At 48.0% G+C, this 24,979-nt stretch overlaps 1 protein-coding gene across 3 annotated transcripts in view; it reads right to left on the bottom strand.

The window, feature by feature from the left end:
• Window positions 1-11,821: 11,821 nt before the first annotated feature.
• NRG2 (neuregulin 2) overlaps window positions 11,822-24,979 on the bottom strand; it is a 293,165-nt gene continuing 280,007 nt past the window's right edge. For all 3 annotated transcript variants that reach the window (XM_038412862.2, XM_043520453.1, XM_043520452.1), the window contains 2 exons: window positions 23,625-23,849; window positions 11,822-14,163 (listed from right to left, as the gene is read on the bottom strand). In XM_038412862.2, coding sequence (XP_038268790.2) covers window positions 13,506-14,163; window positions 23,625-23,849 — 883 coding nt within the window. In that variant the 3' untranslated portion in view covers window positions 11,822-13,505. The remainder of the gene's footprint in view (window positions 14,164-23,624; window positions 23,850-24,979) is intronic.

Genomic DNA, 24,979 nt, shown 5'->3' on the forward strand with positions numbered 1-24,979 from the left:
GCGGAGAGTGGACCAGATGATATGTCTGGGGGGAGAAAGCAGAAGGAGACTCCGCTGGTTGGGAGGCATGAGATGCGATGTCCTGAGGTTGGGGGTTCCACGACCACCACTCCCAAGAGGAGAAGGCAGGTGGTGGTGGTCGGGGACTCTCTCCTCCGGGGGACTGAGTCATCTATCTGCCGCCCTGACCGGGAAAACCGAGAAGTCTGCTGCTTGCCAGGGGCTAAGATTCGTGATGTGACGGAGAGACTGCCGAGACTCATCAAGCCCTCGGATCGCTACCCCTTCCTGCTTCTCCACGTGGGCACCAATGATACTGCCAAGAATGACCTTGAGCGGATCACTGTGGACTACGTGGCTCTGGGAAGAAGGATAAAGGAGTTGGAGGCGCAAGTGGTGTTCTCGTCCATCCTCCCCGTGGAAGGAAAAGGCCTGGGTAGGGACCGTCGAATCGTGGAGGTCAACGAATGGCTACGCAGGTGGTGTCGGAGAGAAGGCTTTGGATTCTTTGACCATGGGATGGTGTTCCATGAAGGAGGAGTGCTGGGCAGAGACGGGCTCCATCTTACGAAGAGAGGGAAGAACATCTTTGCCAGCAGGCTGGCTAACCTAGTGAGGAGGGCTTTAAACTAGGTTCACCGGGGGAAGGAGACCAAAGCCCTGAGGTAAGTGGGAAAGCGGGATACCGGGAGGAAGCACAGGCAGGAATGTCTGTGAGGGGAGGGCTCCTGCCTCATACTGGGAATGAGGGGCGATCAACAGGTTATCTCAAGTGCTTATATACAAATGCACAAAGCCTTGGAAACAAGCAGGGAGAACTGGAGGTCCTGGTGATGTCAAGGAATTATGACGTGATTGGAATAACAGAGACTTGGTGGGATAACTCACATGACTGGAGTACAGTCATGGATGGTTATAAACTGTTCAGGAAGGACAGGCAGGGCAGAAAAGGTGGGGGAGTAGCACTGTATGTAAGGGAGCAGTATGACTGCTCAGAGCTCCGGTACGAAACTGTGGAAAAACCTGAGTGTCTCTGGATTAAGTTTAGAAGTGTGTGCAACAAGAGTGATGTCATGGTGGGAGTCTGCTATAGACCACTGGACCAGGGGGATGAGGTGGATGAGGCTTTCTTCCGGCAACTCACGGAAGCTACTAGATCGCATGCTCTGATTCTCATGGGTGACTTTAATTTTCCTGATATCTGCTGGGAGAGCAATACAGCGGTGCATAGACAATCCAGGAAGTTTTTGGAAAGCGTAGGGGACAATTTCCTGGTGCAAGTGCTAGGGGAGCCAACTAGGGGGAGCGCTTTTCTTGACCTGCTGCTCACAAACCGGGTAGAATTAGTGGGGGAAGCAAAAGTGGATGGGAATCTGGGAGGCAGTGACCATGAGTTGGTTGAGTTCAGGATCCTGACGCAGGGAAGAAAGGTAAGCAGCAGGATACGGACCCTGGACTTCAGGAAAGCAGACTTTGACTCCCTCAGGGAACAGATGGCCAGGATCCCCTGGGGGACTAACATGAAAGGGAAGGGAGTCCAGGAGAGCTGGCTGTATTTCAAGGAATCCCTGTTGAGGTTACAGGGACAAACCATCCCGATGAGTCGAAAGAATAGTAAATATGGCAGGCGACCAGCTTGGCTTAATGGTGAAATCCTAGCGGATCTTAAACATAAAAAAGAAGCTTACAAGAAGTGGAAGGTTGGACATATGACCAGGGAAGAGTATAAAAATATTGCTCGGGCATGTAGGAAAGATATCAGGAGGGCCAAATCGCACCTGGAGCTGCAGCTAGCAAGAGATGTCAAGAGTAACAAGAAGGGTTTCTTCAGGTATGTTGGCAACAAGAAGAAAGCCAAGGAAAGTGTGGGCCCCTTACTGAATGAGGGAGGCAAGCTAGTGACAGAGGATGTGGAAAAAGCTAATGTACTCAATGCTTTTTTTGCCTCTGTTTTCACTAACAAGGTCAGCTCCCAGGCTGCTGTGCTGGGCATCACAAAATGGGGAAGAGATGGCCAGCCCTCTGTAGAGATAGAGGTGGTTAGGGACTATTTAGAAAAGCTGGACGTGCACAAGTCCATGGGGCCGGACGAATTGCATCCGAGAGTGCTGAAAGAATTGGCGGCTGTGATTGCAGAGCCCTTGGCCATTATCTTTGAAAACTCGTGGCGAACGGGGGAAGTCCCGGATGACTGGAAAAAGGCTAATGTAGTGCCCATCTTTAAAAAAGGGAAGAAGGAGGATCCTGGGAACTACAGGCCAGTCAGCCTCACCTCAGTCCCTGGAAAAATCATGGAGCAGGTCCTCAAAGAATCAATCCTGAAGCACTTAGAGGAGAGGAAAGTGATCAGGAACAGTCAGCATGGATTCACCAAGGGAAGGTCATGCCTGACTAATCTAATCGCCTTTTATGATGAGATTACTGGTTCTGTGGATGAAGGGAAAGCAGTGGATGTATTGTTTCTTGACTTTAGCAAAGCTTTTGACACGGTCTCCCACAGCATTCTTGTCAGCAAGTTAAGGAAGTATGGGCCGGATGAATGCACTATAAGGTGGGTAGAAAGCTGGCTAGATTGTCGGGCTCAACGGGTAGTGATCAATGGCTCCATGTCTAGTTGGCAGCCGGTGTCAAGTGGAGTGCCCCAGGGGTCGGTCCTGGGGCCCGTTTTGTTCAATATCTTCATAAATGATCTGGAGGATGGTGTGGATTGCACTCTCAGCAAATTTGCGGATGATACTAAACTGGGAGGAGTGGTAGATACGCTGGAGGGGAGGGATAGGATACAGAAGGACCTAGACAAATTGGAGGATTGGGCCAAAAGAAATCTAATGAGGTTCAATAAGGATAAGTGCAGGGTCCTGCACTTAGGATGGAAGAATCCAATGCACCGCTACAGACTAGGGACCGAATGGCTTGGCAGCAGTTCTGCGGAAAAGGACCTAGGGGTGACAGTGGACGAGAAGCTGGATATGAGTCAGCAGTGTGCCCTTGTTGCCAAGAAGGCCAATGGCATTTTGGGATGTATAAGTAGGGGCATAGCGAGCAGATCGAGGGACGTGATCGTTCCCCTCTATTCGACACTGGTGAGGCCTCATCTGGAGTACTGTGTCCAGTTTTGGGCCCCACACTACAAGAAGGATGTGGATAAATTGGAAAGAGTACAGCGAAGGGCAACAAAAATGATTAGGGGTCTAGAGCACATGACTTATGAGGAGAGGCTGAGGGAGCTGGGATTGTTTAGTCTGCAGAAGAGAAGAATGAGGGGGGATTTGATAGCTGCTTTCAACTACCTGAAAGGGGGTTTCAAAGAGGATGGCTCTAGACTGTTCTCAATGGTAGCAGATGACAGAACGAGGAGTAATGGTCTCAAGTTGCAATGGGGGAGGTTTAGATTGGATATTAGGAAAAACTTTTTCACTAAGAGGGTGGTGAAACACTGGAATGCGTTACCTAGGGAGGTGGTAGAATCTCCTTCCTTAGAGGTTTTTAAGGTCAGACTTGACAAAGCCCTGGCTAGGATGATTTAACTGGGACTTGGTCCTGCTTTGAGCAGGGGGTTGGACTAGATGACCTTCTGGGGTCCCTTCCAACCCTGATATTCTATGATTCTATGATTCTATGAAAAGGTGGTCCCAGCCTTTTCTCTTTCTCCCCAAAACACACCATCTGCTGGGAACTGAAATGGGACTGGTGCAGGACTGGATCTGGCAGCTTTGCAGCTGCTGTTGTATGGTCAGCGTGGCTCAGAATAGCTGGGATTCTGATTTATCACCATTGTATTTTGTAGCAATGTAGCACAAATTTCCAAAATGAAAATCAAACCATCTCTGCAAAGAGGCAGAATTAAAATGGCTGCTCTTTCTCTGAATTGCCACTGCACGCCAAGCAGGTCCCATTGTTAACTAATTGACCTGTAATAGTTCTGTCACAGAGCCAAGCAGGCTTCCCACACCCAAGTTACACAGCCTGATTCACCTCTCACTTTCACAGGAATAAATCAGGGAGGAATGTGAATGAAGGCAGTTACACTGGGGTCAAAGCAGCATGCCAGCTCCCCAGAAGATGACCCGGGGGGGGGGGTCACACACCAATCTACACCTGCTGAGGGTCTGGCAATGCAAAAATCAGTAGAACTAAGCCCATAGTAGCCAGGATGGATTAACTGAATGATGTAACATTAGGTCTAGGCACTAGATCTCATTCAGTTTCATGTCTAAAAGGTGTTGGAAGTTTATAGCCTTGACTATTTCTGAGTTAGGAGCAGATATAAACAGGTTAGAAAGATGGTGTTTTCTGTCACATGTCAAAAACTGTTCTGTGTGCTGCCACTTAAAAAGCTCAAATTATCAGCCAAAAGATTTTCTCACGCCAATGCCAGGCCAAAAGAGAGCGACATGCAAAATTGTGGCCTTACAGGGCAAACGTACCAGGCCCTTGAACTGTGACATTACTAGCCAAGCGAGGAAGACTGGTGTCACGGTTAGCACAAGAACCTTGTGAATTGTGGATTCAGTGCCCTGCCGTGTCCCAGTCGTCCTGTGTGACCTCATCCACACCCTCCTGCATGTTACTTAGAGGCAGAGTCTCAAAGATATGTGGGTGCCTAAGCCCCATTGATTTCAACATTTGTGGGTTTGGGGAAACTACACATTTTTATCAAATGGCTTTTCAAAGAAAGCTGGTCATGGGAAAGTACAGATTTTTCCCCCTGAAATTTCCTGTAAATAAAAAACCAAAACACTTAGTGTCAAGCCAGATCTCTGATCATCCCTGAAAGAAGAGTGAGGTTGCATTTGGCTTTGAAAATGATGGCTTGGGCCCATCTAATTCTGTAAGCATTACTGTTCAAGTCTCCACTGACTTGTGGTCTGGGTGTCCATCTTGAGCTGATGTGCAGAGGTGCTGAGCATCCCAGTTCCTGGTGAGGGCAAAGGGAGTGTCAGGTGCTCAGTGACTTTTAAAAACAGGTCCTAGGTGTTTCAAGTTGGGCACCCAAAATAGTTGGCCCCCTTGTGAAATGCCAGCCTTCTGGTTTTGTGTCTCCTCCAGCCGTCACATAGTTCTTTTGGTAGCATCATTTCACTGGGGTTTGTTTCTGTAGCTGTCTTTCAGCAGCACCACTAAATCATTCCTGGATGGGCCAGCAGTATCAAAGGGCACAAGTGATTGTGGGATAAGAGTTTGTTCCCAACCGCAGTGTGCTTTTTAGTCTTGACGTAAGCCGTGGCTATAAATCCACATAAGTCTTCAAGACACGGTCATGTTGAACCCTTATGTTTACACTTGGCAGCACAGTCAACTTTGAGCCCTTTGGCTTGTGTATTTAATTATTCTTTAAATATGTAAATAAAGCCATCCCAGGGAATCTGTGCCAAGCAAATGGGAGGCTGATGACATAAGATTCCTTTTTACTTTCCAGCTCTTGCTTTGCTCCCTGTGTTGTCAGAAATCCCCAGGAGACACAGGCAGAGCACCTGGAGGAGGGCTAGAGGGCTCATCAATTCTACAGCACCTCCTGCAACCCCAGGAAACAGCTTGTGATGGGACCCACGCCTGCTCCGTATATGGAGCCAAGCTAAGGGGCTGGATCTGGGCAGCAGGGCCTGACTCATTATTCCTTTGATGATGAAGAACAGACTGCACCTGGGGCTACTCCCACCATGAGAATACAAGTTCATATCAAAACTGCTCTGCCCATTGGTGGCTTTCTAGGGTACTTTGCTGGTCCCTGTTACCCTCATGTCTGAGTACCTCACAATCTTCAACATAGTTACCCTCACAAGACCCCTGAGATGCACAGCTGGGCTATTCTCTCTATTTTACAACTGGGGGAATGAAGGTCACACAGGGAGCAGATAGTAGAGCAGACATGAACCCATGTCTCCCTCGCTGAGTATGCCACATTCCCGGTACTAGCCAGAGGTGGACCTGGATGTCCAGTTTCTCCCCTCACTTGCCCTGGCATAAATCAAGAGACTTCCCACCAGGACCAGAATAATCATTCACTTCGATTGCTTTAGACCTTGCTGAAGGTGCCCTCCTGCCTGCAGGACTTTGCTCCCTAGCCATGTTGCAACAAATGGGGAGTGAATCCATCCTCCTCCTCTGCTCCTGCTGAGAGGAAAAGGCCCCCCCCCCAACTATGGGGATGGAGCAGGTGGCTGCATTTGCCACAGCATGTCGGTGACACGGATTAGCACATAGTTCTGCTGAGGTAGCACCTGTGGGCACAGATCAGGAGAGCTTAGCACTGACAGGCTCTCCAGCATGACATGGCAGCACCCCTCACCGCCAGCTCTACGCCAGTTATGAAAAGTACTGCCCTGTTTTCCGACAGGTTAGAGGAACAAATTCACACCCACTTTATGCACCAGGATTGCACATGCAAATGGAATCATAGAACCACAGCAATGCAGGGCAGGAAGGTGCGGCAAGAAGTCATCAAGTCCAGCCCCCTGCACTGTGGCAGAACCAAGAAAACCTAGACCAGTCCTGACAGGTGTTTGTCCAACCTGTCCTTAAAAGCTTCCAGTGATGGGGCTTCCACGACCTCCCTTGGAAGCCTGTTGCAGAGCTTAACTACCGTTATAGTTGGAAAGTTTTTCCTAATATCTAACCTGAATTGCCCTTGCTGCAGATTAAGCCCATTTCTGCATGTCCTACCTTCAGTGGACATGGAGAACCATTGTTAACCATCCTCTTTAGACAGCCCTTAGCATATATGAAGACTGTTCTCAGTCCCCCTTCAGTCTTCTTTTCTCAAGATGAAACATATCCGGGGAGGTGGTTAACGTTTCCTCACAGGTCAGGTTTTTCAAAACCTTTTATCATTTTTTGTTGCTCTTCTCTGGACTCTCTCCAATTTGTCCACATTGTATCTAAATTGTGGTGCCCAGAACTGGACACAGAACTCTAGCTGGGGCATAACCAGTGCCAAGCAGAGTGGGCCAATTACTTCCTGTGTATTGCATACAACACTCCTGTTAATACACCCCACATTCATATTAGCCTTTTTTGCAGCTACATCACATTGTTGACTCTCATTCAGTTTGTGAGCCACTATAATCCCCAGATCCTTTTCAGCAGTATCACCACCAGTGATAGCCAGTTAGTCCCCAGTTTGTAGCTGTGCATTTGATTTTTTTTCCTTCTTAAGTGAAGTACTTTGCACTTGTCTTTATTGAATTTCATCATGTTGAATTCAGCCTAAGTCTCCAAGGTCATTTTTTTATTTTAAACCTGGTCTCCAAGGTGCTTGTAACCCCTCCCAACATGGTGTCAGCTGCCACTTTTGTACGCTCCTCTCCATTAGCCAAGTCATTAATGAAAATATTAGCCATGATGTGAGGGTGTACAAATTTGCCAAGTTTTGGGTACGTGGTTACTGTGACTATGCACCTAAAATGTCCGAAAAGCCATCCCTTTCAATATGGATTGTGCTCATGGATACACACTCGCATACCTTTGTTATGGCCTGCTAATCCCTGGTCCTGAAGCCCCGGCCTTTTCCACAAACTGCTTCTTTCCAGCCTGCCTGAGACTTCATTTCATGTCTGGGGTTACAGATGGGTTTCCCATTCCTTTGCTTCTGGGTTCCAGCATTTAGAGCTGCCTCCAAGCCTACTGAAGTCAGTGGAATAGTGCCCATTTGGCTTTGGATCAGTCCCTTATTAAGTGTCTTGCTGCGCCATCCTCAGAAGCCCTCTGCATCTGAAACTAAGGTGGAGAAGCACAAGTCACCTTCATTGCACCATGTGCTGACAAAGGGCCAGATTGCAACTGCTGGGCCATGACCCATGCTAGGGGTGGATGGAGAGCTAGAGCCAGCTGCTAGGGCCAGTCCCTCCCAGGGTTCCCCACTGCACCAGGGGAGCATAACCATTGTTATCCCTCTTTAAAAGATGCAGCATGTAGCCCCTGCCCCTGTGTCTGACCAACTGTGTTGGCCAGGTAGAAGGGGGTGGGCCTATGGCCCTAATGCTGGCCTTTGGGGTGGTAATGCACAAGAAGCCTGACAGGCAGCAGCCTGCTCCTTCAGCACAGGGCTAGCAATCATGGCTGGCCCACAGGAGGGTCCTGTGTCCTTCCCCTGGCATGCCCCTCAGGTCCTTATTGTGTCTGCCAAGGGGCTTGTTGAACTGTAGCTGCTGCTGCCCTATGTGACAATGCAATGGGCTGTAAGGAATGTGGGACCCCAGAGCCACTGTCCCACGTGAACCCCTCCCCCATCACCCCAGAAGAACCTGTGTGTGCCATTAGCAGCTGTGCCCAGTGCAAGGGCTTGAGATCATAGAATCATAGAAGATTAGGGGTGTGTCATAAATATAAAGGGAAGAGTAACCACCTTTCTGTATACAGAGCTATAAAATCCCTCCTGGCCAGAGGCAAAATCCTTTCACCTGTAAATGGTTAAGAAGCTAAGGTAACCTCACTGGCACCTGACCCAAAATGGCCAATGAAGGGACAAGATTATTTCAAATCTGGAATGGAGAGAACAAAGGGTTCTGTCTGTCTGTGTGATGCTTTTGCCAGGAACAGATCAGGAATGCAGCCTCACAACTCCTGTTAAGTTAGTAAGTAATCTAGCTAGAAATGCGTTAGATTTCCTTTTGTTTAATGGCTGGAAAAAATAAGCTGTGCTGGATGGAATGTATATTCCTGTTTTTGTGTCTTTTTGTAACTTAAGGTTTTGCCTAGAGGGATTCTCTATGTTTTGAATCTGATTAGCCTGTAAGTTATTTACCATCCTGATTTTACAGAGGTGATTCTTTTATCTTTTCTTTAATTAAAATTCTTCTTTTAAGAACCTGATTGATTTTTCATTGCTCTTAAGATCCAAGGGTTTGGGTCTGTATTCACCTGTACAAATTGGTGAGGATTCTTATCAAGCCCTCCCCAGGAAAGGGGGTGTAGGGCTTGGGGGGATATTTTGGGGGAGATATCTCCAAGTGGGCTCTTTCCCTGTTCTTTGTTTAAATGGTTGGTGGTGGCAGCATATGGCTCAAGGACAAGGCAAAGTTTGTACCTTGGGGAAGTTTTTGATCTAAGCTGGTAAGAATAAGGTCCCCACATCTGTACCCTAGAGTTAAGAGTGGGGAAGGAACCTTGACAGGTTGGAAGAGACCTCAGGAGGTCATCTAGTCCAACCTCCTGCTCAAAGCAGGACCAACGCCATCTAAACCATCCCAGCCAGGGCTTTGTCAAGCCGGGCCTTAAAAACCTCTAAGGATGAAGATTCCACCACCTCCCTTGGCAACCCATTCCCGTGCTTCACCACCCTCCTAGTGAAATAGTTTTTCCTAATATCCAACAGAGATCTTCCCCACTGCAACTTGAAACCATTGCTCCTTGTTCTGTCATCTGCCACCACTGAGAACAGCCGAGCTCCAACCTCTTTGGAACCCCCCTTTTGGTAGTTGAAGGCTGCTATCAAATCCCCCCTCACTCATCTCTTCTGCAGGCTAAATAAGCCCAATTCCCTCAGCCTCCCCTCATAAGTCATGTGCCCCAGCCCCCTAATCATTTTCATTAATCATGAAAGTTGATGGCTGTGTCTCCAATTGTCAGTCACTTTTCTGAGGCAAAACTGCCACTGGGAGGGAAAGATACCAGGGACCCCCCAGTCACTGTGTCTGAGGGTGCTTTGAGCCTAGCATCCAGCATCAGTAGCAGTACCAAGAAATGCTTTGCCCTGCTATAGCTGCTTCCACAGGAGAGTTTCAGAGCACTCTGCAGCCATGGCTGCTGAAGCTGCCCAATGCCCTGTGAGGTGGGGAATGCAGCCACAGCCCTCTTTGACCCCATACGAAATCACAGTGCAGGAAGGTCAACTGATTTTTCTCCCTAAAGGTCACATGGCAAATCTGTGGCAGAGCCCAGCCTAGACCCAGAAACCCTCAGTCCCCAGCCCTATGTAAGTAATGCTCTACATGCTCTTAACAAACTGGTAGGAGGCAGTGGCTGTCCAGATCCTGCTCAGGAGACATCTACACAGCCAGTGTTTTCAGTTCAGTCGGACGTACTCACTCTACCTTCACTTGCTAGCAAGGTGATGAGCGGTTACTCCCCGAGTGTGTACTGAGTGTCTCAGATGGGCTTGTACTTAGTTGTCTGCTGCTCCTGCCCCCCCCAGTCCCCACCCCCAACTGCTGCCCCCGAGGCTACACTGCTAGGTTTAGCATGCTCACTCAAGCAAAGCTAGAGCATGTACATCGAGGTCAAATGTAGACGTGCTCCCTGGTTATACCCCTTGCAGTCCCTTGAGTTCAAGGAATAGGTGACTTGGAGAGATTTACCCAGGGGAGCGGGGGGAAAGAATTTGGTCCAAAGGCTTTCAGAGGCTGATGTTGAAATGGACTGCTGGGGAGGGGGCAATCCTGACCCCATTTGCACTCCTTCTTTGGGAGTCACTCAGGTCCGGAATCTCAAACCATCAGGACCCTATCTTTGAGGTGCTATGCCTCACGGACAACAGGGGATGCTTTTGCCTTCATTCTCTGAGGCTGGACTGTGCTTTTGACATCCAGCCTTGTCTGTGGGACGGAGGCAGAGCTCCAGGAAGGCCAGTGCTGCAGTGAGACACAATCGTTACCTGTGTTGTCCAGTGTGTGGGAGGGGGTGTATGCTGCACCAGCCGTGGGCTTGTATGGGGGTAGGTGGTAGTTCCCTCACCACAGGCTAGTGCATGGCTCTGCCGACACCCATCCCTGGGCCCCGAGTGCTGGACGGCACCTCTGCCGGGCATTTGCATGGGGTACACAAGCTCTTTATATGTCCCCACCTTGCATGCACCAAGGCTAGCCACAGGCTGTTCAGGCCCTCACGCTCTCTCTCTGGTGTGCACCCATTTCATTGTCCCCATAGTGCTGTGACAATGGGATTGAGACAAAGCCAGTGTAGCCAAGATGCCTTTGTACTGATTCCAGAGCCATATTTCAGTCCTGTGGCAATCATTTTCATCGACACCTCATGACTGAAGCTAATCAATTGTAAACACAATCCAGGAGAAGAAAAATCCACAAGTATTATTATGGTCTGTTACAAAGTGCTGCAAGGTGTTAAGACCACTGTCTAGCTTCCTATAAACAATGGCCATAGGCTGCTTGTCAGCCTGCAAACAAGTTTGGGGTTGACTTTTCACACTGACACTTTCCCATTGGCCCCCTTCAACAGTGGCAGAAGGTCAGCTGTCTTTAAAAAAATAAATAACCATTTGAAAGGAAAGGTCAAGTTTTTCAAAAGTGGCTTCTGATTTTGCATTCCTCCTTTTTTAATGTGTCCATCCTAAGATATCCTGGGCCTGATTTCCAGTTGTGCACCTGAAGCTCTGTGTCTCAGCCCCTCTGAGACTCCTGCCCCAACAGGTGTCAGTTTGGCCACACAAAAATGGAACCCCCCCCCCCATATTACTGCCCACATTTGAAAAAATTGGAGGTATGTTTCTAAGCCTTACAGTTGCAAAGGAAATCTTCCAAATGTGTCCTGATTCAGCGCTGTCTCACTTGATATGCAAACACAGAATGCAGCAATAGCTCTGAGAAAAGTGTGGACTGACCTCCCCTACCATTCACCTCAATGAGGTGTTGACTCTGAAGCATAATGGTGGAAGTTGAAATGTCTCTTTTAGCGAGTTCGATACTGAGAATTTTAGCTCCAACATCTAGCTACTCTGAGGTGTTTGTGGAGTTTAGGACTGTGGATGGAGCTTCAGGCTGTGGGTGGAGTTTGGGATTGTGTAATACCACTCCTTCCACCCCCAATCTGATCACTGATTTCAGATTAATGCTGGAAACATTAATTATTTCTTATTTTATTTATAATATAAAAAATGTTCAAGTGTTAAACAGTCAAGAATTCAGACAATCCAGAGCAAATGTTTACAATCATCTTATGACTAATTAGCAGAGTTTCCATCTGACCCCATTGTGGGTGAGGAATAGAGGGTTTAGTTACTTTATTGCTAAAAGTTAAATGAAATACACTGTTAATTGTTATATTATCTTCTCAGTCACAGCTTCACCATGCATCCAACCTACAGTATCTGAAATGCAAAGGACATGCAGAAGTGAAAATATAAAAAGAAATAAGTCAGGCTACAATGTAAACAAGGTTGCTGCAGTGAACTGAAAGGAGGGGCACTTTCACATGTGAATGTTCTGCTGCTCGGACACACAGCACTGTCTCTTTGAGCCACGGGTCCAGGGCTGCCCCAAATGTGATGGCCATCTTTGACAACACGTTATTATGTAACACTGGCACATTATGATAACAACTTTCTTTACAATGTATGGCACATGGATACAGAAGAATCCACTGAATGGCTTTCCTGATACATTGCCCGCCTGTTTCATTGGCCAGGGGCAGGGTCCTGGGGTGCATTGCAGTGACTTTAAATGGGGATTAATTGCATATGGAGCATGCACAACACTATCTGTAGCTGATTCACAGCAATTAGCTGGGCTATATTGGTGGTCGTGCTGTCACTAACTTCTCCATGTCCTTTGCTCTACTCTTCCGCACTATTATGGCCAATATGTAACCCTGTCTGAGCTTGACATTGTTTCTTGCAATACTGTAACACCATCTTTTAAAACAATTGACCAGTCAAGAGTGCTTATCTGTAACTGCTGCAATGGGCTGTTTCCCTTTCAATCAGGGTCTGCACCAATGAAGTGGATTCAACCATATATAAAGACATAATATTTTACCACATTCATGTAAACGTTTTATTCATTTGACTACAACTTCACAAAACTGTGCCAAAATGAGTCAGTTTTACTTGGGACCCCACAAGTAACATGGTCAACAAATATATTGTAAGAGTTGTTGCTACTGTATGCTTTTTTTTCTCTTCTTAACTGTGTTGCAAAAAACCCCATTATTTCTGCATTCTGGTATGTAATTCCCCCCCGCCCCAAAATAAGCAAAACTACAACTATTTGAGTGGGCAAGACGGATTCCCCTTAGGTGGTATTTATGAGAACATACATATACATGTCATTTGTGTATGATCTAACAATGTTTTAAAGAACAAGATCACAAACATCCAGAGATGAAGCAAAGTGGAAGGTGTTGTTTTTTCAAATGGGAAAGTGCCCTTAACATAGTAAGTTGTCTTGAACTAAAACCTATGATCTTAAGAATGCTACTGAAATGTAATCCTAAGCATGGACTCTGGCATTAGCATACAGCAAAAAAAGGCACGACGATATTTTTTTTCGATTTTTAAGTTGTCAAAAATTGGCCTGTCTTTTTTTAGTATTATTTATTTATTTTGTTTGTTTTGTTTGTGTGTTTTTTTCTCGGAAGCTGTAAGTCAAGATGTCACATATAAATAGAGATTCCCTATAAAAAAGTCTTTGCTGTTAGCTATTATAAGACAACTTTGCTAAAATGAAAATAAAACATTTGATTTGTTATATTTTTTCCTCTTTTATATAAAATAAAAATATCTTTCCTCCTTTTCGATACAGGTGTGTTTGTGGGTGCGTGAGTTTGTATGGCTTCTAAAGAGGAGCCAAGTCCTGTTTGGGTCTCATGTGTGTCGATCTGCTTTGCCCGCTCTCCACCTGTGTGTTTTGTCTCTCGAAAGAATAGTAAGTCCTGCTGTCTCCCGGCCGATACAGCGGCGGTGAATCTGTGTTCATTGCCTCAGTGTTTTGAATGCTTAAGAATGGGGTGCTCTCCGCCATGAGCTCCTCATCAGACTCACTATATGAAGCACTGCTTCCTGAGAAGGAGTCTCTGACTGTCCGGGCTCTGTGTGAGACTTGCCCATTGAGTTTAGATCTTTTCCACCGCCTGTTGTTGCTAGCTGTTTTCTTTGGTTGTTCTAGTGCTGGGATGTACTCTTGTGTCGTTTCATACTCGTCATCCTCCGTGATGCGGAAGGGGCTCGAAGGCAGGCTCCCCATGCTCTCATTCAAGTAGCTCTTCCTTTGGTAGTAACTGTCGTATCTCTGCATATCCTGGAAGGGTACCTGATACCGTCGCAATAAAGGCTGCTGCTCTTCCACTCGGAAGCTAATGGGTGCCGCAGGTGGAAGGGACACGGCATGAGCAGCATTGGGGGAGGTGATCTCGAAGGTAGGTACCTGTGCAGCAAGTGAGTAATGGAAGTCAACAGGAGACAGACGTGCTGGTGTTGTCAGAGCAGACACATACCTGAAAAGAGAAACAACTACATTAGAATCCTGATTGACAAGAGCTTTCCAGATATTATTCTTCCCATTTGAATACCAGACCCTGGGGTCCAAACTACCAGGGCCAAATAGCTAACACAACCACACCCTTGCATAGTAACTGACACACCCACACCCTCACATGGTAACTGACATACCAGCGCCCTCACATGGTAACTGATGCACCCGCACCCCTCATGTGGTAACTGACACACCCGTGCCCCTCACACAGTAACTGACACACCCACACGGTAACTGACAGACCTGGACCCTCATGCTGTAAATTTCACCTAGAAGAACCAAGTTCCAAGGGGTTTTACAGACTCTAGGGCCTATTTCCAAAAGTGGTTGCCCTATTACATACAAGCCCTCCATTTGGATACCTGAAGTCGCCCACTAGCCCAATGGGCATGTGAATGCATATTTGTTGAATGGGGGTTTACACCTTCCTCTGTACTACCTGATGCTGGCCACTGTTGCTCACAGGACATTGGACTCATTGTACTGTTGGTCCCATCTGGTATAGTGAGCTCTATGGTCTTATGCCAGCATCTTGTGCAGCAGCTTAAGGTACCCACATGTGAAAACAGGATGCTCTGAGCATCTATACTGGGGTGAAGCTAACACAGGGGTTATGACATCCACCAATGAAATCTAGCCATCTCCAAGGTAAGATGCACCATCCATCTCTCAATGCCAGCCACACTGCAAAACAGTTTAGGAAGCAAAGGATAATATCCAGTTGAAGCAACAATGAGAATGTAGATAGGTAAATGTAATTAACAATGGTGAAATTTGCCCATGACACTGGAGCTCAAAACCCTCCTCTTGCAAAAAGCGCCATGGGAACTTTATGACCAGAAACAATTAGAATGTTACTTTTAAGGCTCCTCCAAAAGATGCCACCTCCAGTAAAACTGCAGTTTCTAGCCCCATGCCGAAGCTCTGGACCACTCAAGAGCCAAAGAGAAGAGTGCCTCTGTTACCAATGCAACGTCCAGCAGCACCTGAGTGTTTCAACGGAGGTGTGAGGGAAAGGGCTTTGAGCCAAACACAAAGGCAGCCGTGGGCTCCATGGCATTTCAGTAAGTAGGGAAGGATGCTATAGCTGCCAGGAAGTCTTTGCATCAGTGTAACTTCTCTAGGTGCTCTCAGTCTGGAATTGGCTCTTTGGCTAGTAGTGTAGAGCCTAAGGTTCCAATGCTGCAAGATGCTGAGGGCTTTTCAACTGATTAATTTCAATGGGAGGTACTCAGCACCTTGGAAAATCAAGCCCAAAGTTTGTTAACATCCCGGGTGCATTGCAAGGTCCTCAGAACACTGGCTTGAGGAGCTGGCTGGGAAAGGATGAGGTGGTGGGAGGGGACTATTCTTTGATCTCCCTCCAAGCAGCGGCTGATTTGAGGGGTTATATTAGATTTTGTGCTTGGCCTTTGAGCTATATGGAAAGGGCCATTTTATATATAGAACAGAAAAGTGGTAAGTAAATGGCCCTAGTATGACTGTACATTTGGGTGACACAGAGCTGGTACGGAAATAGCCCAGGATGACCATACATTTTGGTGACACAGAGCTGGTGCATAAATGGCCCAGGATGAATGTACATTTGGGCGACACAGAATTGATACATAAATGGCCCAGGATGACTGTAAATTCAGGTGACACAGAGCTGAGTTTTGGTCCCTCCACTACAGAAGGGATGTAGACAAATTGGAGAGAGTCCAGCAGAGGGCAACAAAAATGATTAGGGGGCTGGGGCACATGACTTACGAGGAGAGGCTGGGGGAACTGGGGTTATTTAGTCTGCAGAAGAGAAGAGTGAGGGGGTTTTGATAGCAGCCTTCAACTACCTGAAGTGGGGTTCCAAAGAGGATGGAGTTCGGCTGTTCTCAGTGGTGGCAGATGACAGAACAAGAAGCAATGGTCTCAAGTTGCAGTGAGGGAGATCTTGGTTGGATATTAGGAAACACTATTTCACTAGGAGAATGGTACTGGAATGGGTTACATAGGGAGGTGGTAGAATCTCCATCCTTAGAAGTTTTTAAGGCCCAGCTTGACAAAACCTTGGCGGGGATGATTTAGTTGGTGTTGGTCCTGCTTTGAGCAGGAGATTGGACTAGATGACTCCTGAGGTCTCTTTGAACCCTGATATTCTATGACTCTATGATTCTATGGTATGTAAATGGCCCAGGATGTCTGTATATTTGGGTGATACAGAAAAGGGCAGTGTGTGTTTGCTTGTTTATAGCACAAATCAAAGACAGTAAGTTCTCCTGAGGTGCATGGTTTTGTAGCTTTTTGACTCTCACACAGCTCATTTACATGATATGCACAAAAGAGGTGTATGCTGGGTCTGACTCCTGCAGCCCTTTCACCAGTGTGACACCATGGAGCTCACTGGAGGTATAGTGGAGCAGGAGGGTGGGAACATAAGCCAATCATCACATAGAGGAGGGACATCAGCTCACAGAGTAACAAATTGGTACAGAGGAGATGGGACCCCACTAGGAGCCTCTCTCTCCTCCCTGGGTTTTTCCTGTACTCCTGCTCTTAGATGAGAAAGCCCTAGACAGCTGGGTTGGAAAAGTTCCCTAGAGACACACAATGCCAACGTCTAGCATTTCTCCCCATGTATTTGCCACATCCAGCAGTTACATGCATTGCCTGATCACCCTCCTGGATGAGTGCACAAGGAGGAAAGGAAAGGGCAGCGTACCTCTCCCCCAACACCTGTGCCCTTGCCCAGGGACAATCACAGTCCTTATCCCTGGACTATGCCAGTCTAGTGCTGCCAGAAGACTCAGCCTCTCTGGCACACCCAGTGCCAGCAACCACAGAGGGCCCTCTCAGCCACGCTGATGTTGCCCTGTTTCAAAGGGTGCAGAGCCGCCCACTCCCTGTGCTCTAGGAGCCAATGCCTCAGAGAGCTCCCACCAGGACAGGTCGCCTCTGCTATGCTCCCTATACAGCCACAACCCCTTTATTGTCACATGATCCACTTTGGGGCCTTCTCCATTGAAACTGATGGGCTTTGGGTCAGGCCCTTAGTTCCAGACCTGTCCTCTGGCTCTCCCGCTTCCTCTGCGCCAGGGCAGTCTCCTGTTTTACCGATACATATGTTTTGTGCAACGTTACTGGTATCTGCCCTTCCACTAGCACCATCCCAGGCTCTCGTCCTCTATGAAACCCTCGAGTGCCTATCACTGCCCTCCCTCTAGCTCTGCAATGGCTTTTCTCTAACACAGGGTCCCAAAGTGCCCACAATATCCTCAGCACACTCACACCATGGCTGTATAAAGCACCCTTATTACCTCCTTTGGCTTAGGTATTTATAGACACCACTAAGGATTTCATTTGCTCTGTTAGCAAGAGCGTTCGAGCGTGAGCTCATCTCCAATAACCTCCACTCTAACCTGCGGGGCTCTCTGACTCCACGGCTGCTTTCTAAGCAGCAGCCTCCTGTTTCTATCTGGGCTGATTAAGGGATCTCCCTTGGTGCCTCACCTTGCATTTAGCTATCCTAAATCTCATCTAATTTAGAGCTGCCTGGCTCTTCCAGCCTGCCACATCACTTGTGCTGCTTGGAGAGCTCCTCTGCTGCTTATTAGCTCTCCAAGCTTGGGGTTGGATGCACAGATGATGGCCAGTCCCTGTTAGGATGGGGCTGGGGAGGGTGAAAGGTGATGCCCTCCTCACCTACAAACTGGGGACCACCTCGCTCCCTGCAAGTGCCCATGTGGGTGCTAGCTGCCTGCAAGTGGACAGGGTGGAGGGGCATGGTGCTGTCCCCCTCCATGCCCACCACCACACCGGTTAGTTGAACACAAAGGGGAGTGCACACTGCTCTCTCCCGTAGGTTGGTGGAGCTGCTGCTCTGGTGTGAGCTCCCAAAAAGTCCCCTGGGAGAAATGGGGGCTGAGTCACGCTGAGTCCCTGCTGCAGGGCTGCCCCTGTGCACCGCACCTCTGCTTCCTACAGGCAGAATCTAGCCCTGACTCAGGGGGATGCCCCCGATCATTCCACAGGGATTACAGGGAATGTTTAGTAGCACAGACCTGAAGCCAGGCTCCTGTTGATACTTCCCCTGTTCTGAGGGTGCCCTGTTTGCTTGCACTGCCTACGGCCTGCCAGCCAGTTTTTGCCCTCACACAAGTATTCCTCTCTACATTCTGTGGGGTAGGAGGCTGTAATAACAGCTTTAGAGAAATCAAGGTAAATGTCAGCTGCTGTGCTGCCTTGGGCCACAGCATTGGTAGTTCTACTAGGGGGCTCTGATCACCTGGACAATCTGTGCTGTGGTAGCTGGCGCTAGCAAAGCTGGGAAAATAATCAATTTTTCAGGTCAGTGGCCAGCCCGAAAAATGGTGGGAAGGGGGGAAATCAGCAAACTGAAAAAGTGAAAAATAAAAATTCCAGCTTTGGGTCAAATGAAAGGTTTTGTTTGGTTTCTGAGGGATTTCTTAACTTTTTAAACTTCTTTCTGGAATCAAATTGAAGTAAAATTCACAAAGAAAGTTGAAACATTTTGATTTTTTCAGAATTTTTTTTTGTTTGATTGAAACAATTCCGTGAATTTGAAAACATTTTTGCTCAACTTGAATCTGCATTTTTCAGTGAAAAAGGAATGCTGTCTGAAAATTTTCCCCCAGCTGTAGTTGCTAGGTTCTCTTTTCCCAGCAGTTTCATTTGGATACTGAACCTCCTCGACTTCACTAGGATCGGCAATGGAACACGCAGCTGTGCGGTCATTGGGTTTGCTTCACATTTGCCCTTTGTCCAATTCTAATAGGTTGTGTAATTTCCTCTGTAGGATGAGAGCCTGTGAGGACATCAGGGAAGGCTCTCTCCACATGTTCCATTTCCTTCCCCAGCTCCTTAACGATACTTAGCAGGAGAGATCAAGATCCTCTGCCTTCAGGATCTAAGGGAGAGCGGAAGTCAGAAGCCAGGCAGGTAGGGAGGTGTGGTAAAACACAGAAAGCCAGTGGAGGAGAGTGGTGGAGCTAAGATGGTAGGTAGAGAGATAAGTCCATCCCAAGGAGTTTATTTCCAGTCTGGGAGACAGTTGGTGCAGGTCGGCAGATGGAGAGGAGTCATAGTGGGAGTGGCTAGACATAAAGAGCAGCGGAGGAGGACAAGAGATGGGAAGCAATGGGTTGGAGGGTTTGGAAGCAGAGTCACAGTCAGGCTTGGGAAGCCCAGAGTGGTGGGAAGAAGGAAAGGGTGGAGTTAGAGGTGGAAGGGTCAGAGGCAGGGAAGAGTTCTTATGGGCGGTTGGGAAATATTGGCAAGCTGCTGGGCAGAGGAGGGTGAGGTGTCAGGAGGGAGCAGGAGGAGGAGAAGAGACACCACGCTTTGGAAGCACTAGAAAGAACTGACATGGAGGACCTCAGTGCAGGCCTGGGACATTGCCCAAGGGCACTCAGCAGCCTGGATGCAGTCACAGAAGCAGCTGATGCAGAGGGAGGGGATTAAAGGGCAGACAGAGCAGCAGGAGAGAGAGACACGGGAATCAAGAGAGGAGCTGTGAGAAATGAAAGGTTGATGGAATCAGCTGAGAGGAGAGAAGTCGGGTGTGTGTGTGTGTGGAAGGGACGAGGAGGCTGAGAGCAGCAATGAGGTCAGCCTAGAGATCGTGAAAGGAGCGATGGGGCCAAAGGGAGGGAGACGTGCTGAAGTACAGCAGGTGGGGATCATGGAGAGAGCTCCGAGACCGAGATCAGAGCTTCAGGAAAGAAGCAAGAGGCAATGGAATCGGGTCAGTTACCTCTTTAAAGGTGCAGACTTCTGGGATGAGTGGAGGGACGGAGGAGAAAGAAAGAAAGTGATCCACACAATGAATCCAGACAAAGCCTTAGAACAATGACTCAGATTTCCCTCAGTCCTATAACCATCCCAGCTCTCTTCTGGATTGGGTTTTACTCCTCCCTTACCAGAGCTCCTCTACTTCCCTTCCCTTTATTCTTTTCCTAGATACATTTGTAGAAATCATATTTCCACTGACTCCTTCCCTCTCTCACACCCATCCACCCACACCCTCTCCTCCTTATCCAGGAATGTGGTAAATTCTTCCTCATATGGGATCTCTAGATCAAGTTCTATCTTCTCTGCTTCAGCCACAGGTTTCTGAGCTTGAAGCAGAAATGAAATCTCTGACCTGTGCTATACAAAAGCTCAGATTAGATCAGGGGTGGCCAATCTGAGTCTGAGAAGGAGCCAGAATTTACCAATGTACATTGCCAAAGAGCCACAGTAATATGTCAGCAGCCCCCACATCATCTCCCCATCCCCCCACTCCCAGCACCTCCCACCCACCAGCAGCTCCACTGATCAGCACCTCCCCCTCCCTCCCCACACCTCCCAATCAGCTGTTTTGTGACTTTCAGGAGGCTCAGAGGGGAAGGGGGGAAGAGCGAGGGCATGGCAGGCTCGGGGGAGGGTGCGGGAAGGGGTGGAGTGGGGGCAGGGCCTGTGGCACAGCCAGGGTTTGAGCAGGGAGCACCCTCCGGCACACTGGAAAGCTGGCGCCTGTATCTCCAGCACCGGAGTCGGTGCCTATACAAGGAGCTACATATTAACTACTGAAGAGCCGCATGTGGCTCCGGTCGGCCACTCCTGGACTAGATCATCATCATGGTCCCTGCTTGTCTTAGAATCTGTAAATCTATGAATTTCTCTCTCTCTCTTTCATCTCCCATATTTGATTTCTAGAAGATCCAACCTCACTTCCTGCCCCTACAAAGTTCAATTTTCAAGTCCTTTACAAGCTCTTCTTTTAGTCACTGGCTTGCTTTCTTGTTCTAGATTTCCCTTTGAAATCCTACACTTGCACTTATGCTTTTTACTCTTGGGTCCCCCCAGCATAGGATGGAATACGTAGGATGTGTATATTTTAGGTGTTGGGGCATGTGAAAAGACGTCTGCTTGTCTGGCAAGGAAAGAGAACAGCCAGAGGAAAAGCTGAGCCAGCAATTGGATCAGATAAACAACTGGGTCAGCAATCCAATCAGGTAACAACTGAGCTCGCAAATTAATCTTAGTGCTAGGCAGAAAGGTGTTTATACAATATAGAATGAATAATTTTGTAACAGTGTACTTAAGGCGAGCACTGAATATGGGGGTCACTTGCGTTTAACCCTATGCTGTGCCCTGGTTTGATGAACAAATCACTCACTGAAGCAGAAAATAAATGACATACTTCTTCAGCACAGGAGTCTGTCTGTGAACCTGTGCCCTCTGCATGGTGGGAAGAACCGTTCAACACCCAGCATTGTCCTTATTTCCACCTTTCCCTTGGTACCTCTGCGGGGCCTCTTCCTACTAACTGCCTCGTTTTCCTACCATTAGATGTGTCACAGTAAAATGCCCAATGATTCCAGCTTCCCAAGTTCCCCTTCCTTAGGAGCCGAAGCCCCAAAAGATCCTTTCCCCACTGGCTCTCCCCTGTGCTCAGCTCTGTGACTCTATGACTCTATGACTCTTAATTGGTTAATACCAAATGCAAGAGGCTGTGCCTTTCGCCAAATAAGAGGCACAGTAAATAAGATCTGTGCTGAGGGGCCCCAGCTAGCCACCCTCCCTGGTATTAAAGCCAGTGTAGTCTTAGCCCCATGAGTGTTCCTCCATATTAACCATGCTGCTTTCTGTGGCCACCTGTTGTACCCAGCACTAATACAGTGCCTCCCTTTGGTGGCCTTTATGAACAGGTTTCACTGCACACATCAGTGGAGTTTATGTTAAATCTCCGTTGTTGCCCCCTGGTTTGGCTGCATCCACCTCAGACATCTTGGTATTTCAAATCACCAGGATGCTAAGCATCAGATCCAGGACCTTTTCTGTCTCCACTATCTCTTGGCTAAGGGCCTGGTCTTTGCTTTTACTCTCATTTGATCTGGACCAGAGACTCGCCGGGCACTATTATTTCCTTTCTCACTCATCGAGACCCAGAGTGTCCATGCTGTCATTTTCTTCTCTTGCCATCTAGATTTCACTAGAAGGTGACTCCCTTGTCCCCTAGCACAGGCATGTGCCTGGCTCTCTCCTCCTATGAAGAGCATGGCCTTCAGAATCAATAGGCCAGCTTTCCTGACTGTCTCCCATTGGTTCCACAACACCAGTGGGCCATCATCCTGCATGCAGCTTGTCTAGTTCATCTTGTTTGCCTCCAGGCTTGTGGCACTGCTGTACTCTGCTCCCCTTGCCTTACCCTTGCATTGTCTGTGCCTTATCTGCTGCGCTGGACACGGTGTATTTGGTACAGCCTGATCCTCCCCCCAGCCCTGTGAGACCCCCATGAGCCTTCACCATGTTGTCCATATTCAAGGTGCAATTGGGGCTCTCTGGAGGTGCAGCACACACCGGTGCAGCCCAGGAGAGGAGGCTCTGCCTTATTCCAGGCTGATCTAAGGGCAAGTGTGCAATGGAGGCAGGACCCTGGATGCTTATGGCAGCAGCACTGGCTAGAATCCCCCCAGCTCTACTCCCTCCCGCCTCTCACAGGTTCCATGAGGTCTCTGTGGCAACCTGATGCATTGCCTATCCTGGGGGCATTCTCCCATGGCCAGCCCCGTTATACTGCTGCAGCAGCATTTGGGGAACGGGCTGGGGGAAATCGCTTCCTCCTCCCGAAAAGGAAATAAAATCTATCACCTTTCCCAGAAGAGAGCTGATGTAACAAGCCCAGCTAGTAGTGAGCCAGCCAGGGTGAAGGCTTTCAAATCCACAGTCCTCTCTCACCATTAAAAACAACCCAATCCTCCATGAATCCAACCCCTCCTCTCTACTTCATCGTCACTTAGATTAGTTCCCTGCCTGGATCATCAGCTATTTTTCCATCCCTAGGCCACGTACAATAGGGGCTGATGCATACATGTAGTGCTGCTCTTTACTGGCTGGAATGTGTCAGAGCTGCTCACGGCTGCAGGTTCTTTGTACTAAGCTATTGGAGCAGCTTCTGTAGCTCACAAGATAGGAGCTTCTCTTTTGGGAGAGGAATTCTAATCCCCGTGCCACAGGTGGTCAGCAAGCTTGGAGTCTTCAGCCATGGACTGAGAGAAGATCTACGTCCCTCCCTGTCCCCAGAAGTCACCCTTACGCTGTCAAACTTTTGCTCTTATTTACACTTACAATGTATAAGAGAGAAAAGCTCTGATGCTTCAGGGCATACCATACAGCAACATGAACTGCTTGGTGGTAGGGAGAAATTTCCACCATGGGCAGTCAATTGCGAGAGGTTTTTTTTGCATCTGTGTCTGAAGCTTTTGCTGTTGGCCATTCTCAAAGACAGGATACCTTTGTATCTGCTCTGGTGCGGTATCTTATGTCCAACATGGATCTGGTCTGGATGCCCCTCTCTAGTGTCCTTCACTTCAACCAGTGAACCCTAGTAACCCATAACAGAGTCATCTACCCCAGAGCTGATGGCACAAAGCAGAGAGCGCTGACCTCTCACTGTGTGGCGAGTCTCGCAGTGAATCCACCGAATCCCTGTATTGCATCGTGGGTTTTCTCGAATCATCAACGCAATATGCAGCTTCTCGCCGGGTGCGGGCCTCAACACAGGCAGGGCTGTTGCATTTACTGGTTCCCACTGAAGACAGCATCATACCAGACTGAGAATCAGAAGTCAGGCTCTCTGTCCGGTCCAAGCTCCATGTGTGGCTTTCCTGCCTGCAGAGCAAACCACAGATCAACAACAGTCAGAGAGAATTTCTGCCATGTCCTGCTACACCACACCTGTTCCTTCAGGCAGTCTGTGGCTTGGAGCCATTCTGAAGGAAGATTAGAAATCCACACACTGTATCCACTTTGCTTCTCTCTTTAAAAGCAATGTGTTTAACTGGGAGGGGGGGCGCAATTTGCAAAACTTGGCCTTCACTTGTTTTGTCCACAATGAATTCAGGTGCAACCGCTTGTGGGCACACGGGAGGACAAACAGATGCCTGACTGCCTTATGGCAAGTGCAGATCAGGCAATTGGAGTCAATGAAGTTATGCCAGCAGAGAATTAGGTGCTGGGGTTCACAGGGATGCCGGAGCAGGAAAACAGTCCTGATCCAAAGAACTTGTTAATTATGGTTAAAACCAGGCCTACCCTCAGCTGCAACCATCAACTGCATTTACAACTTCAAATGGTGTTCTGGTTAGAAAAGAGGAGGAGTGAAATGGCAGCTTCACATTCAACTCATCTGCTCTGGGTGTGTCTTCAAGAACATTTGCTCACAGCAGTTTACTCAGAAAGACAGAGTTTTAGAGATCAAGCACCAATTCACGACAGTATTTTGGTGCCTTGTGGGATTTACAAATGCCTAAGTGAGTTGGGCACCTAACTCCCACTGACTTTTGATGGGAGTTAGGCACTTTGTAAATCCCAATAGGTATCTGTCCGTCAGAAGGCCTAACCATTGTGAAATGAGTGAAAAACATGTAATGAGACCATGTAAATTGGGGTTGCGCATACACACATACTTTTGCACACACAACTCAGGATTGCATATGTCTATTATGTAATTTGTGTATGCAACTCATGAATGCACAATAGCTGAAAAATATTAGGTCTAAATCACCAAGTTTTGAGGACTGAATAATAGAATAGCCACACTGCTAGAGTAACTTATGTAAGAGAATGTTTTCTAAAAAAGACAACATTTTGCCTTCTGGTCCTTTTTCTCTGAACACTTGGAATGCAAAGGATTCATCAACATCTACCAAACACTAAAGTTACACTGGTGGACAACTGGTGTTAGTGAGATCAGAATCAGACCTGACATCTTTTGCCTTGCAGATGAACACATCTGGTCT

Source organism: Dermochelys coriacea, chromosome 8, assembly GCF_009764565.3.
Source record: "Dermochelys coriacea isolate rDerCor1 chromosome 8, rDerCor1.pri.v4, whole genome shotgun sequence".
NCBI classification, from domain to species: Eukaryota; Metazoa; Chordata; order Testudines; family Dermochelyidae; genus Dermochelys; species Dermochelys coriacea.